Genomic DNA, 15349 nt, shown 5'->3' with positions numbered 1-15349 from the left:
GCTAAATAAGATGAACTGCAGAAACACACTGCATTGGGAAGTTCCTGAGTCGCCCCTAGCATCTTCACATTGCCAAAAACAGAAAATAAAACCAACTTTTTTTTTCTTAAAGTGAGCATTTCTTGAACATCTGTCATACTCTGCCTCCACTCCATGGGAAAGCACAATAAACAGGTTTTGCATCACTTGCATTATTTACTACTGGTCTTTTACAAATCATAGTTCCAAACATGCAAAGACAGGCTTGGAAGCCAATAGCAGTTCTCACCAGCTCCAAGAGTAGCAGGGGAAGGAGAGGGAGCAATAAATAGGCTTGCTTTTAAGTTCAGATCTTGGCCACTTTTGCACCCCTATGTCCACACTTTTTTCTGCATGAGAGAGCAATGGGCTAGTGGTGGTAATAATAATAATAATAATAATAATAATAATAATAATAATAATAATACCCTGCTATCTGACTGGGTTGCCCCAGCCACACTAGTAGGGCACATGCTCAATCTATAGCATAGAGAGGGAACTCCTGCCTTAAATACTAAAGAGGCAGACAATACTGAGCTAGGCAGACCAATGGCCTGGCTCGTAGAAGGCAGCTTTCTATCTGCAGTTACGTTTGACCTGAAAACTGGGTCCAATTTAGCAGAAGCACAGCCCTCAGGTGAGAAACACGCCCTGCTCCAGACAGCTACCCTGGCTATGTAACAAAGCCGAGTTGTGTTATTTCAGCAGATCTGATCTGCGCACGTATCCTGTTTCCATTGCATAAGCAGATCCTCTGTGAGGAACTCCAAAACCGGTTTTGCAGAGCAACTTAGAAAGCGGCAGTGTTCTTCCCCTTTGATACTCCTGAGTTCGGGTTGCATCAACACGCACACACGTGTGCCTTGTACGTGCCTTCGTGCCTGAGCTTAAAAAAAGAGAAAAGACGGAGGAAAGAGAGGTTCCTCCCTCCCCCCTCCTGCCCGCCCCCACCCCCAGCAAATGGCACACCACCGGATCAGCAGGAACACAACCTCGGCATCGTGGCGGCGGCAGCCTCTCGCAAGCCAGCCAAGCAAGAGGAAATGCTGCCATGGCAACACAAACCAGGCTGCTATTTGAGCCCATACTTCACACGCTAAGCTGTCTCTACCCACCCCCACCCCCCCGCAAACAGCACAACTTTCAAATAACTAATCTCTTCCACTTTAGGAAGCGGGGCTGACGCAACATGCAATTTCCAGCTGTTCTGAAACAACCACATCCTTCCCCAGGGCGCGCGGGCTCTGAAAGGTACACCCAAAAGAGCGGGCAAAAGCCTGAGTCACCTGGGCAGGTACCAAAGCAAGGAAAGAAACAAGAGTGGGCAAGCAGGGCACCGATATTAACGTATGCGGCATGTCTTACGCTCGCGTGTAATTATTACTGAGTCATCAGTGTTCAGAAAGGGAGGAAGAGGGTGCCTGTCCACTCCCTTGGTTACCAATACACAGACGCAGACATTGACGGCACCCGTTCCAATGATCTCAATTTACTGGAGACAGTCCCTTGTATCCTGCTACCTGCCACAGGCAGTGTTAGACACTGAGATAATAATAATAATAATAATAATAATAATAATAATAATAATAATAATAATAATAATGTGAGTGCCTGGAGGCGGTTGGAGGTTGGATGGCGGCTAACAGATTGAGGTTGAATCCTGACAAGACAGAAGTACTGTTTTGGGGGGACGGGGTGGGCGGGTGTGGGGGACTCCCTGGTCCTGAATGGGGTAACTGTGCCCCTGAAGGACCAGGTGCGCAGCCTGGGAGTCATTTTGGACTCACAGCTGTCCATGGAGGCGCAGGTCAAATCTGTATCCAGGGCAGCTGTTTACCAGCTCCATCTGGTACGCAGGCTGAGACCCTACCTGCCCGCGGACTGCCTCGCCAGAGTGGTGCATGCTCTGGTTATCTCCCGCTTGGATTACTGCAATGCGCTCTACGTGGGGCTACCTTTGAAGGTGACCCGGAAACTACAACTAATCCAGAACGCGGCAGCTAGACTGGTGACTGGGAGCGGCCGCAGAGACCACATAACACCGGTCTTGAAAGACCTACATTGGCTCCCAGTACGTTTCCAAGCACAATTCAAAGTGTTGGTGCTGACCTTTAAAGCCCTAAACGGCCTTGGTCCAGTATATCTGAAGGAGCGTCTCCACCCCCATCGTTCTACCCGGACACTGAGGTCCAGCACCGAGGGCCTTCTGGCGGTTCCCTCACTGCGAGAAGCCAAGTTACAGGGAACCAGGCAGAGGGCCTTCTCGGTAGTGGCGCCCTCCCTGTGGAACGCCCTCCCACCAGATGTCAAAGAGAACAACAACTACCAGGCTTTTAGAAGACATCTGAAGGCAGCCCTGTTTCGGGAAGCTTTTAATGTTTGACGTATTATAGTATTTTAATATTCTTTTGGAAGCCGCCCAGAGTGGCTGGGGAAGCCCAGCCAGATGGGCGGGGTATAAATAATATAATAATAATAATAATAATAATAATAATAATAATAATAATAATAATAATAATTTTATTTATATCCCGCCCTCCCCAGCCGAAGCCGGGCTCAGAGTGGCTAACAACAATAAAACTAACACAACATTCTGAAATCAATTCATTTTAAAATCAATTCAAAATCAAATTCATGGCAACCATTGGGCTAGAATTCTGTGAGGATTACTAAAGGAGGGGGTCAGGCTGTGCCTTGGCCAAAGGCCTGGTGGAACAGCTCTGTCTTGCAGGCCCTGCGGAAAGATGTCAAGTCCTGCAGGGCCCTAGTCTCTTGTGACAGAGCATTCCACCAGATCGGGGCCACCAGATATGAAAGCTAGGAGATAAATGGCACCTTCATCCTAGTCATGGGCGCAACAATGGAATGTTTAGGCACACTTTCTTTAATAACAAGAATACAAAGCTGAAAATGAATGAACTGCATCTAAAAAATTATGTTCATTTTTCACAGGGTCTAGTCCTTCCCCTGCCCACCCCACTAATATTCTTAAGAGGGTCTCTTCTCCAGTCTTCAGAGAGTAGCTAGAGGAAGAAAAAGGTCCTCCTTTCCTTCCACTCTGCAGTTTTAATCTGAAATCTTAGGCGCAGAGCTCAGAAACGGTTCACGCTAATGAAATTCCATGTCGCAAAATCTGCCTAGAACAATGGGAGCTTCGAACACTGGCTGCGTGTAAGTTATCTTCCTTGCACAATGCTCTTGGCCATTCATGGACATACCTATGAGGGTCTCTGTAGGCCAACAAACTCTTCCAAAGTGGAGTTTCTTTTTCTTCCCCTGAACTGCACGATCCTTCCTTGAAACAAGGACACCTAGCAGGAAAAGCTACTCCTCATGCCCTATCTATGACAACACTCTTCTCCTACTTGATGCTATTGTGCTCCAGCTCCGACCAGCCCCCAGCCAGCACAACCAGTGATCAGAAATGATGGGAGTTGTAGCCCAGAGACATCGAGAGGACCCCATACTGAGGAAGACTGCGATATAAAGACTCCATCTGCTTCTGGGGAGCAAGACGAGCCTGAGATTTGCTTCCAATACTGCAGCTACAAGCTCTGGGGAGGCCGGCAAAGTTAGGTGGAAGCCCAATTTGATTTCTATTCTACCAATTTGTTTTCAATTTTACCATGGCAAACTAAAAAAAAAAGTTGCAAAAACAGACCACATAAAACTATTGTTCCACTGCTAATAAATACTGAGATTCTGAAGCATCTCCCTACCCAATGGCTCTCAGCCTCCTAGCTCTCATCCAGGCTCCCAAGCGAGGATTCCTGGAACCTGCTGACATCAGCCTAGTCCTAAGTGGCTAGGGTGCTAGATGGGTGCCCAGAGGAAGTGATGGGTGGGCCAGATGTGGACCAACAAACTGAAACCGTATTCTGAAAAGACAGAGGTGTTACATGCTCTAAGTTCTCCAGCCCAGGAGGTGGGAAGAAGGCCTGGTCAGGATGGGGCTGCACTCCCCTGGAAGGAAAGTGTCAGTCTTTTTGGACAGCGTCAAAATACTCTTTGTTGGTTTGACTGCAGGGAACTGAACAGAGCTACCCCCTCTCAAAATTGTAGGGCAGCAAAGACATGGTTTGTGTTTGTGTGTTCCAACAAAACATCTGAATCAAAGGAAGTTCCACCATCTTTTCCCTTAAACCAACAAGCAAAGCAAACTGGTTACGGTTTTAGTTTTTTGTTTTTTTAAAAAAAAGAACAAAAGGAAGAGCAATAAGCACCCAATTCTCACCTTGCCGTGGCTTCTCTCCACCTTCCGGAAACACTTGTTCAAGGAAAGATTATGCCGGACCGAGTTCTTCCAGCCAGTGGGGGCCGTGGCAAAATACGGGAAGCGCTCCAGGATCCAGCTGTAGATTTCTTTCACCGGCAAGCTCTTATTGGGCGAATGCTCTATCGCCATATAGATGAGGAGACTAAAGGAATAGGGGGGCTTCGATGTGGCAGATTTCTTCTCGGGGTTGGAGTAGCAGGAAGAAGGGTAGGATGGCACACTGTCGCCCTCGATGTCGTACAGGGGGCTAACCACCGGAAGACCCTCACTTCCGAGGCTGAAGTTTGTTAGGAGGTTCGTGCTTTCGTGAAGCCAGTTCAAGTTTGTGAGCTCGTCGTCGGCCAGTTCGCTATCCACAGCCGTGGCCTTCGGCCGAGCCGCGTCCACCGCCTCCGGCAAGCTCCCCATTCTTTGGATGTGCCGCAGCCCCGCGGATTTCTCTGCCCCCGGCGTTTCAGCTTTCTTGTCCGGAGTCATTCCAGTTACTGGACCCATTTAATCTTGTTGGCCTAGAAACAGGGGGAAAAGCTTTTATAGAAGCGTAAGGAAAGTCTGCTGGATCAGGCCAGGGGCCCACCTGGTCCAGCATTCTGAACGCAGGATCCAAGCACAGGAATGAATAGAATCAGAGAATTGGAGGCGACCCCGAGGATCATATAGTCCAACCTCCCACAATGCAGCTGTCCCCATATGAGGATCGAACCTGCAACCTTGGCGTTATCTCTGATCTCCTGTGGTTTCCAGCAACTGGCATTCAGAAACATACAGTGGAGACAGAGTATAGCCATCATGGTTTGAAGTAGAAAACTGCCTTATGGATGAACGAAACTATTGGTCTGCCTAGCTGCGTATTATTTACAGCAGCACCAGGGGCCTGAGAGAGAACCTCGGGCCCAGGGGTGGATTGCGGCCCTCTTGGCCTCTCCATCTGGCCCTCAGGACTCTCCCATGGTCACACTAACCCTGTTTTGTAGCCTCCTTTCTACCTGGGCTGGAACATGTCCTTGATCTCTTATGAGGCCTCTTGCTTGGAGGACAGAGAAGGATCTGATAGGGTGCATAGAAACTAGCCCACTGTACAAGGCAGGAAATTACATCCCATCCTCTGCATTTTTGCGTCTAATTCGCCTGACCACTGCTATGAGGTCCCCAGAAGGATGCCCAGAAGGGAATGCAGTCCTCAGGCTGAGTTGGGTTCCTTAACCCTAGTTGGCAACCGGTCTCCCAAGTGCCATGGACTGGCTGGATGAAGGCACCAGTCAGGGAACTTTCATGGGAAGGAGAGCCAGGGGATTGGATGACCATGAATGGTCAGAGGGAGAAGAGAGAGCAGGCTGGGAGGAAGTGGTGTCGGAAGCTGAAGAGGCAACAGGCTTTAGTGAGCAGGAAGAGGCCGTGGCAGAGAGCAGTTCAGACTCCGACTCGGAGGCTGGAGAGGAGGCTGGCCAAGAGGCAGAGTGGAGACCGGCTGCTGAAGAATCCAGGGAGTCTCCTTCTTTGAGCAGCTCTCCTCCCCCTGGTTTCCCATAACATGGAGAGAAATTAAGCAGGCAGAGCAGAGGATGACTGTGTGCAGACACGGCCTGAGACTGCGTGGGAAAGGCCCTGGAGAGGTGGAGGCCTAGTGGCTACCGGGAAGGCGGGGACCTTCAGTCCTCGCAACTGCTTAATCGGGACAAGACCTCCTGGAAAGAGTTGCTGAGACCACTAGGCCAGAGCTGTGGGTTGTTCCCTTAAACAAAGAAATAACTCAACTGGCCTGGAGTGATGCGTTCTTTGTTGCTGACCTACGCCTGATTCCGGCCCTGACACCAAGGTTTCAGGGAGGAGTCTTGAACCCAGAACCTCCTGTGTGCAGAGAGAACTGAGCTAAGGCCCTTTTCCTGAGTGGATGGCCCCATGTTTTTTGGAGAATTAAAGTGCGTAATAAACTGCCAACCTGAAATTTAATATTTTTTATTATCGCGGTGGGTGCATAGAAGGCGATACTATTTGTGCCATCTTTGCTCAGCTCCTTTCCACCCACCCACCACTCGGCTCACTTATTGGCAACTGTGTATTCATTTGCCTGCAGGCGCCATTAAGAGGAACAAGTCCTTTGCCATCCTTTCTGTCCCTCGTATTAATATTTGATATGTTGCGCCGTAAACTGTTGCTCTCATAAACAGTATTAAAACCGTGGGTTGCTCTTAACCACCCCCCTTTGGCGGTGTGGCTGAATCAGAGACGCCATTTCCCACGGGGGGGGGGGGCATTTTCATGGCAAAAGCTCAATGTGAGCTCTTTTGAGCTCGTTGGAAGGCAGGAATATACAGAAAGTGTGGTATTGGCTGGCTTGCCATTTCTGAAGAAAATGCAATTTTGGGGGGCTCAGTGGCAATACACTCACTAGTACAGCACTGGCAGGTAAAGATGGACATCATGGGTTGTGCTTTATTTTAATAAAAGAAACAGGAGGGCAAAATTCCAAGAGCTCTCGCTTTCTTTGCTATGTATTCAAGAAAAACTCCTGAAAATCTGCAGTAGGGTTGGAAATGAAATGGAGGAGGAAGAAGCGTTCACCTAGCTGTGGAAGGCACTGACTGGATAGCATCCATGCCGTCAGCATCCATGACGTCACAGACACACAAATATCCAGAGCCGTTTTGTGCTTGCAGGTGAATAATCCACTATAACGACTTCTGCTTCAAATTAACCACTTAAGTATTAAAACAGATAAAAATATGATTAACAATTGAAAACATCAACACACACACACACACAAATTTGAAACTCAACAGGCCAAGAAGCTTTGTAGTTTGAGGTGGGAGGTCATCAGTCACCAATGGTGCTTGTGGAACCACAATTATGTGCAGCATCCACCAATGCTGAAGATTTGGGAATGGGTAACATTTGGACTCACGCTGCCATGAAAATGAAGTTTCTCTGTTGCAAGAGAAATTCTCTCCACTTCCAGTATTCTTCATGTCCTGAAGTCGGAAGACGCCTCCAAGAAAGATGGTTGGATCGCTAGCAACCACAAAGTAACAACCAGGCAATTACTGCATTAAAAATGTCAACTAGCAAGGCCCAAATAAAGCTGAACCTTCAATATTGTTCAGACCCATCAGGGATGACTTGGCTTGCCTACACCGAATTATTCTGTAGGCAGGAGGACAGATTGCTGCTCCCTGGAGAGATATAAGCTCCCCGATATACAAGCTCTCTCTAAATTAAAATATTTCATAAAAAGGTTTACCACCAATGTGTTAAACTTGCAGATTATGGTCCAAACACATATACACATAGAAAAAAAAGATACTTCTTTTTTTTTTTTTACTATTTCCTGCAACTACTTTAATTAAATTCTGCATCAAAAACCACTTAAGCATTTGGTAAGCTATAAAGCAGCAGAATTTATATTCTCTGTGCATATATAAAAAGAAACCTGTCTTCATTTCACAGTGGGAACCCATAGCCATATCAGTGTGAATCAAACAGAGTTATGACATCTAATCAAGGCAAGGTTTCTATAGCAATGGCAAAGCGATTTCTTCAGACCTGGCTAACAGGCAGCTGATACGCAAACAGGGCACGCAATGCCTTTACATGCCTTATATCTTGGGCATCCACAAAACAAAACTGAAAACCTGAGAGGTACATTGATGTTTGCTTTTATTTCGCTTTTTTTAAAAGACGGGGAACCGAGCTGAGGGTACAGGCAACTTTCCCAAAACCACCCATAACCCACAACTCTTTGCCATGCAGAATGGAGGCTGTGCAACTCGCAATCGCTTCTCCATAATAATAATAATAATTTATTATTTGTACCCCGCCCATCTGGCTGGGTTTCCCCAGCCACTCTGGGCGGCTTCCATAGAAACCAAAAAACACTAAAATATCATACATTAAAAACTTCCCTGAACAGGGCTGCCTTAAGATGTCTTCTGAATGTCAGGTAGTTGTTTATCGTTTTGACATCTGATGGGAGGGCGTTCCACAGGGCGGGCGCCACTACCGAAAAGGCCCTCTGCCTGGTTCCCTGTAGCTTTGCTTCTCGCAATGAGGGAATCCATAGGATTGAGAGAACTGCCCGAAAAGCATGGGGGGTGGGGTGGGCTGCAGTATGAATGGGTGGAAATAGCATTCCCCTACTTTCTCGAGCAGGAGCTTGCATTAGAACTCAGTTCCTCCATGAGCAGAAGGAGCCCGTCCATTCATAAAAGGGACACTTTGGGCACAACCCATTGTCCCAAACATCCAGAAATAACACATGGCACAACATCATCACCCCCATATATTGTTAAGGACTTGCATAGAATCTTGTTAAACATTAAGAGTATTTCACACACACTTCAGAAACACATACTGCAGATTTGGGCAGCGGTGGGGGGAGGCAGATACACTGAGATTAAGAAACAGCAGCCCAGTTAAAACATCTTATTCCGATTTTCTCAACAGCCTTTGTTCATTCTGCCTCACAAGTGTGGGTTCCCAACTCATTCCCAGGTTGCCCTACCCATGGTTTGCCATGATGCAAGGCCATTAAACGCTAGACCATGGTCTGAAGAGGGTTGATGAACCCTAGTTTGGAGACTGGCTAACTTAGTTGGCACTAACCTCCATACTATGGTTTGCAAACGTGCCTCAAACCATGACGTGAGTTGGTACTGACAATAGCTTTCCTGGTAGGACAACATGGCAAACTGTGACTAGAGCACTTGGGAAAGGATGTGAGCTTCTGTGCCACATTCCCAAGCTAAACCATAGGATCATATGAAGCTAATTTAGAATGGGCAAGATGACGTGCCTACCTAGCCCTGCCTTCCCCAAGCCAGTGCCCTCCAGATGTTGTCGGACTAAAACTCTTGTCAGCCCCAACCAGCATGACCCCTCTGAGATATCAGGTTGAGAGAAGTCGATCAAGTCCTTTCCTTATATAGAGAGAGTGGCGGGGGAAACCCAGCCAGATGGGCAGGGTTTAAATAATAAATTAATAATAATAGTTGCTGCTATTATTATGAAAAGAAAAACTGTTAACGTACTAATTTTTAGCACACTCAAAGAGATTTATCATATATTTGCACGTGCTTGTGAGGGGAAGTCACATGAAGTCAGGTGTTTGGAACTGCCCAGGTGGACAGATATCAAACCCGTTTACAGTGGTACCTCAGGTTAAAAGCTTAATTTGTTCTGGAAGTCTGTTCTTAACCTGAGGTACCACTTTAGCTAATGGGGCCTCCCCCTGCTCCACGCCGCCACCACACAATTTCTGTTCTCATCCTGAAGCAAAGTTCTTAACCTGAGGTACTATTTCTGGGTTAGCGGAGTCTGTAACTTGAAGCGTCTGTAACCTGAAGCGTCTGTAACCCGAGGTACCACTGTACTGAGCTGCAAATTTATTTTATGGATAAAATCTCACTGTGGAATTTCTCCCTAGTGTGGGGGGGGAAATCCCCACTGTACAAGACGGCTCTGAGTACGGGACCCTCACACATCCTTTTCTGTATAGGAGTCAAATCAGCCAGCAAGTGTGTTGGATAAAGGGGGATAACTGAAGCAAGAGAACTCGCAGCATTCCTAAATAGAGTTGTGTTCGGCTTCCTGCTTGCTCAGCACGGCACGTTCCAATCGGCCTCTGAACGGCTGGACTGTGGCCTCATTACGCCAGAACTTAAACCTTTGGCATTTAATACCAGAGTGCATTATGTTGCAATGCTCTTTAGGGTGTGTACCTGCACGAGAGTGTAGGTGGGGGCAGGGAATCAGGAGGCGGAGGAGGGTTATTCCTAGACTTGTCATTATGATCTGACATCCCATAAAACCTGTTTTGCCTCCTGGGCAGAAGAGAGAAGGCGGCTGCGTAAAAACAGACACGACTCTTTTACGCTGCTGAATAGCATTCAACCTCCGTGTCATAATTGGACATGCGCATCCCCCTTGTCCCCTGCTTCTGAGTACCAGTGGCTCAAAATCACAGGAGCAGAGAGAGCTCTTGTGCTCAAATCCTGCTTATGCGTTTTCCACAGGTATCTTCCTGGTCACTGTGAGAACGGGATGCTGGACTAGATGGGCCATTGGCCGGATCCTGCAGGCTCTTCCTATGTTCATGTTAGGTGGTATCTGCAGGAAACCCTCACCTGCAGAGCACAGTGATGGATTGGGTATCAGTGTCAGAAACACAAGAGATCTAATCTAATCGCCAAATGGCACGTTAAACCTAGGTTACGGTCGCCACAGTGGAATGTCTAGGCGCCTTTTTCCTCCACAGTGAAGTTTGTTGTTAGTATTATTATTCATTTCATTTCTATGCCGCTTTATATTTTATAGAACAAATCTCAACACATTAAAACATCAAACAGAACAATCCAGAATAAAACAAATTCAAGCTTCCAGGGAAAATATTTCAGATCCTTCTCTAAGGGGCATTTTGCACCCAGAGATCTCCACATGGTTGCAATTGGACCCGTGCAAAACACGCCTGGCTACTGTCTAACACTGTTCGGTATGTGAGACAATCTTTCCTTACCAACAGACTTACTCAAGAGTAGACCCACTCAATTCATGAATATGATTGAGTTTGCTCCATTCTTTTCAATGAGTCGACTCAAAAGTATAACTCAGTGGAATACAACACTTTCGAAACAGACTTTTCTTTCCATGAACTTCTCTAAATTTCCTTTAAAGTACGGTAGTTGGGCAAACAGAATCGCAGTATTTTTTTTTAAAAAAAGGCTTTAGTATCACAACATTCTTACGCTACTAAATCACAATCATCATCCAAAGGCCTTCTGGTATTTCACAACAAGGCATTCTGAATCTTTATTTTCTTCCCCAAACGTCACAACCTCTAAACCAGGTGTGGAGATTCAGCTGGTGTCCGAACCTGGAACCCAGAATCTCAGGCTGACATTTGACACAGATCGCATTACAACACCTGTGTGCTAGGGGTGAGGAGAGAAATATGTTTCAGTTCTCATTTAAAGATAAATGTGCCTATTCATGCTTCTGAAACAACACAAGAAAAACTGAAGCACATCCATCCTTCAAAACTCACAATTCTTTGAATCTTGCAAGGCAGTTCTCTGGAGAAGTAATGTGTACAAAAATGCATGCGCTGGAGTAAAGTGTCCAATAAAAGGCACATATTAGTGAAAGCAACACCTGAAATTTAGGGGAAATTGCTCCACAAAATTTGTATATTAGGCAAAGTTGCATACACACGTGTATCAGAATGTTTATAATGCTGATAAAAATATTTTTTAATGCAAACGGATGGGGAAATGTGAAGAACCGAAGTTAAGATTCGGGGGGGGGGGGGGAGAGAGAGAGAGAGAGACTGGAAGAAACCAAAATGGCCAGATTTGCCCATCCCAACCAAAGACATAATTTCCGCTTCCAATTTGACAATGGGTGTAGCCTGTAGGAACGGCTCCCGAACTCAAACGCAGACTCCCCACCTGAACGCAACGCGCCGAATTTCATTCCAACGTCTAAACGCTCCAATCGAGGCAGACCAACAAATAGGAGAGAGAGAGATTCGTTTGGCTCCGCCATCAGGCCTCTGAAACACTCACCCATTTAAAGCATATGTTCAAGGAAAATCCAAAAGGCAAGGAGCAAAAAAGAGTTACCTTTGTTCCTTCTTTCCCTTTGTTCTCAGCAACTTCCACACATGTGCTACATTACGCTGCCCATCTCACCAGAGCTGCTGTTGAGATCAGAGGTCAGATTTAAATCCCAAAATGCAACTACAGACGGCCTATATTTGATTACAATGCTACATACACCGCCGTGTATCCAAGACAACTGGAGCATTATGTTCTCCTCGGGGATAAAAAAGGAGGAGGGGGGAAGAAGAAACCTGCCTCTTGGTCATAGTTAAGGCAAGCTGGCACATCCCTTAACAGTCTCATCCCCGCTAGATGAGAAAGCGCATACAGCTGTAGTGTTCATAGCACAAACCACCTGCCTTCTCTCTGGCTGCGCTGATTTTAAGATTTTAAGAGCCAGTCCATCGCCCAAATAATAGGTGAGTTGCTTGGGGATGCTCTTGAAGACATCATGGTCCAGGTAGCTGCAGCACCTAGAAGCATCTTTTACCAACTGTGGCTGGTACATCAATGATGGCCATTCCTGGATCGATATCACACGTCCACAGTGTCAAGATAAGACTGCTGTGATCCACTGTGTGTTGGGCTTCACCTAGGCTGTTTGGGAGTCGCAACTGGTGCAACATGCTGCTTACTGGTCCACCCTATCGCCCCTCCTGAAGGAGCTTCCCTGGTTGCCAATTTGCTACTAAGCCAAGTTTAAGGTTCTGCTGTTGACTTATAAAGTCCTCCCACAGAGATCTGGCAGGCACCCTGAGCATGGCGGATCCACCGGTAATATAAAAAGTTTCTGCTCATCCAGACAGCTGTAGATTGTGGATTGCATTTGCTCTCTGTTTACTGGGTGAATTTTGCGACTTTCCCCCTGTATATTTTAATTTGGTTTTTAATGTAATATTGTTTTAATCATGTGGTGCACTGCGCTTAGGTACTCCACCAGAATAGCAGCATCTAGAAATCATTTTATAAATCAATCAACTGTGTATGCCCAGCTTTGCAACTAGTATTTCAGCATCAGGTAGTGGATATATATATATGGCCTCGACCTCGGCCCAGTATACCTGAAGGAGCATCTTCACCCCCATCGTTCTGCCCAGACACTGAGGTCCAGCGCCAAGAGCCTTCTAGCGGTTCCCTCACTGCAAGAAGCAAAGCTACAGGGAACCAGGCAGAGGGCCTATTCGGTAGTGGCACACGCCCTGTGGAACGCCCTCCCATCAGATGTCAAAGAGATAAACAACTACCTGACATTTAGAAGACATCTGAAGGCAGCCCTGTTCAGGGAAGCTTTTAATGTTTGACGCACTATTGTATTTTAATATTTTGTTGGAAGCTGCCCAGAGTGGCTGGTGAAACCCAGCCTGATGGGCAGGGTACAAATAAATTATTATTATTATTATTATTATTATTATTATTGTTGTTGTTGTTGTTGTTGTTGTTATTATTATTATTATTATTATTATTATTATTAATACACGCACACATACGCAAACACACACACACACACACACACACACACAGAGAGAGAGAGAGGTACCTCTAGTTGTGGACTTAATCCGTTTCGGGGTGCCGTCTGCACCCCAAAAAGTCTGCAACTAGAGCACCTCTTCCACACATGTGCGGGTACGATCGAGCGTTTCTGCACATGTGTGAAGCGCACAGATCGCTTCTGTGCATGCGTGGGCAGCAAACTTCCGGGTTTGCCATGTTTTGTAAGCTGAAAGTCTGTAAGGAGCGGAACGCAACACGAGGTATGACTGTATAAATATGTAGCACATGTATGTTTATATACGTCCATGCTTCATTGTATTCCACCAGTACTTCCCCCAGAATTAAAACACAATTGCAAAACTACTCTGGGGATTCCAGAGTGGAAGTGTGAGGATGCTGTTAAGAGCATTAGCAAACTGACATCCTTCACATCTGGTTTTTCTCTAGTTCAAATCAGCCACAATGGAAACATGCAAACCTATTTTTCTTCACAACTCCCTCCGAGGAAGGGGGGGGAAGGTACACTTTTACCCAACACAGTGTATTGGCTTGGATTGTGAGGATACCTCCAAGTTAGCTTCAGACTGGCACACGTCCCCCTCCAATGTAGCCATGAAGAGGAGGTTGAAAACTTTTGGTTCCTTTTTAGATTAACCACAGCCTGCCATGCCACCTGAACCTGACAACCTGTGATTAATCTTAAGTATGGTTTGTTGAAACAAGCCAAACTATAGTTTAGGAAGTTGCCTTTGTTTCAACTAACTGTACTTAAACTTAATCGGTTTAGGGTTGGACGTCAAACTGTGGTTCATCCGAAACAGAAGCAGAATTTTTCTATATTGTCCTCATGTCTGTGCCAGAAGGAGAGGAGGGAGAGGTCAAGTCTGGGGTTCACTTTGGCTTGCTCTTGCAACACTAAACCATGGTTTAATGCCAGTATAAATCAGGCTTCTGAGAACACTGTCCTACAATACACACTGGATATCGAAGACAGTACACACACCAAATTAAAGGGCAGATTATGCCAAAGTAAAACAAACACTACTATGGCAATCAGGGAGTTTATATTATGAACAGATATGCATAGGGCTGCTCTGCAGATTACACGTTCAGCTTACTGTTGGTCTAAAAATGGAAGCAAGACATAAGCCTAATTCCTTTCTTTTGATAGATACTGTTACGATGGAAGGGGCGCTTTATCCACGCTGTGTGCTAGACCTCTCCATAAAAGAGCACATCTATCGCATAATTAGAGCGCAAATAGGAGCAACCGAACACAGGCACCAACAATGCTTCTATTAATTAATCTGCCTTTATCCCCTTAAGCATTATTGTTCTCAAGCATTTTCCTAAGGGAAACCAACTGGATTTTCCCATTGTTGAGAACCATCTGTCTGCTACTACCTCCGGCAGGGTGGTTGAACGAGTGAAGCCACCCTGGATTGCCATGGTTTTCGGGAGAGGGGGGCTTTTTTGGGAGGGAGGGATGGTGGGCGAGTCTGGCTTATGCAGCTCAATATCTAATAGGAAATCATCTGTGTTGCAATCCGTACATTTGCAAGCCTGCTCACCGGTTGGAAAGCCGCAAAGGGGGTGGAGGACTTGGGAATTGGCAATGCCTGTAGCGGGGATCAACTTTTTAATTTAGCCACCTGGGCAAACTCCATATAGAATTGCCATTCATTGTCTGTGCATGCTTCAAGCTCAGAGCTGTACAAAGAGATCCTTTCTGTCCCTGCGCCTTATCTCTAATTCCAACCACACTTTCATGTTCAAACTGCAAGGGCGCATGTAGATGGACACTCGGATAGTCACAGCAGCTTCCCACACATTGTGGAACATACATCCCTACAAAGTCGTCAACCTGGTGCCCAGAAATCTCCAGTCACAATCAGAACCGCGCCAGTAGCAAAACGTGCCCGGCGCCCAGGGAATTTTGAACACTGGGGATAACTTGGGTATCATTTTCTTA

General features: G+C 46.4%; 1 protein-coding gene across 1 annotated transcript in view; it reads right to left on the bottom strand.

Moving 5' to 3' along the window:
- Window positions 1-15349, bottom strand: part of FOXN2 (forkhead box N2) — a 51765-nt gene that overhangs the window by 26091 nt on the left and 10325 nt on the right. The window contains exon 2 of the mRNA XM_083494644.1: window positions 4253-4803. Within this exon, the coding sequence (XP_083350770.1) occupies window positions 4253-4789 (537 nt within the window). The 5' untranslated portion in view covers window positions 4790-4803. The remainder of the gene's footprint in view (window positions 1-4252; window positions 4804-15349) is intronic.

This window comes from Podarcis liolepis (assembly GCF_965112155.1).
Source record: "Podarcis liolepis genome assembly, chromosome: 3".
Lineage (NCBI taxonomy): Eukaryota > Metazoa > Chordata > Lepidosauria > Squamata > Lacertidae > Podarcis > Podarcis liolepis.
This window is presented reverse-complemented; position numbering and strand designations above follow the sequence as displayed.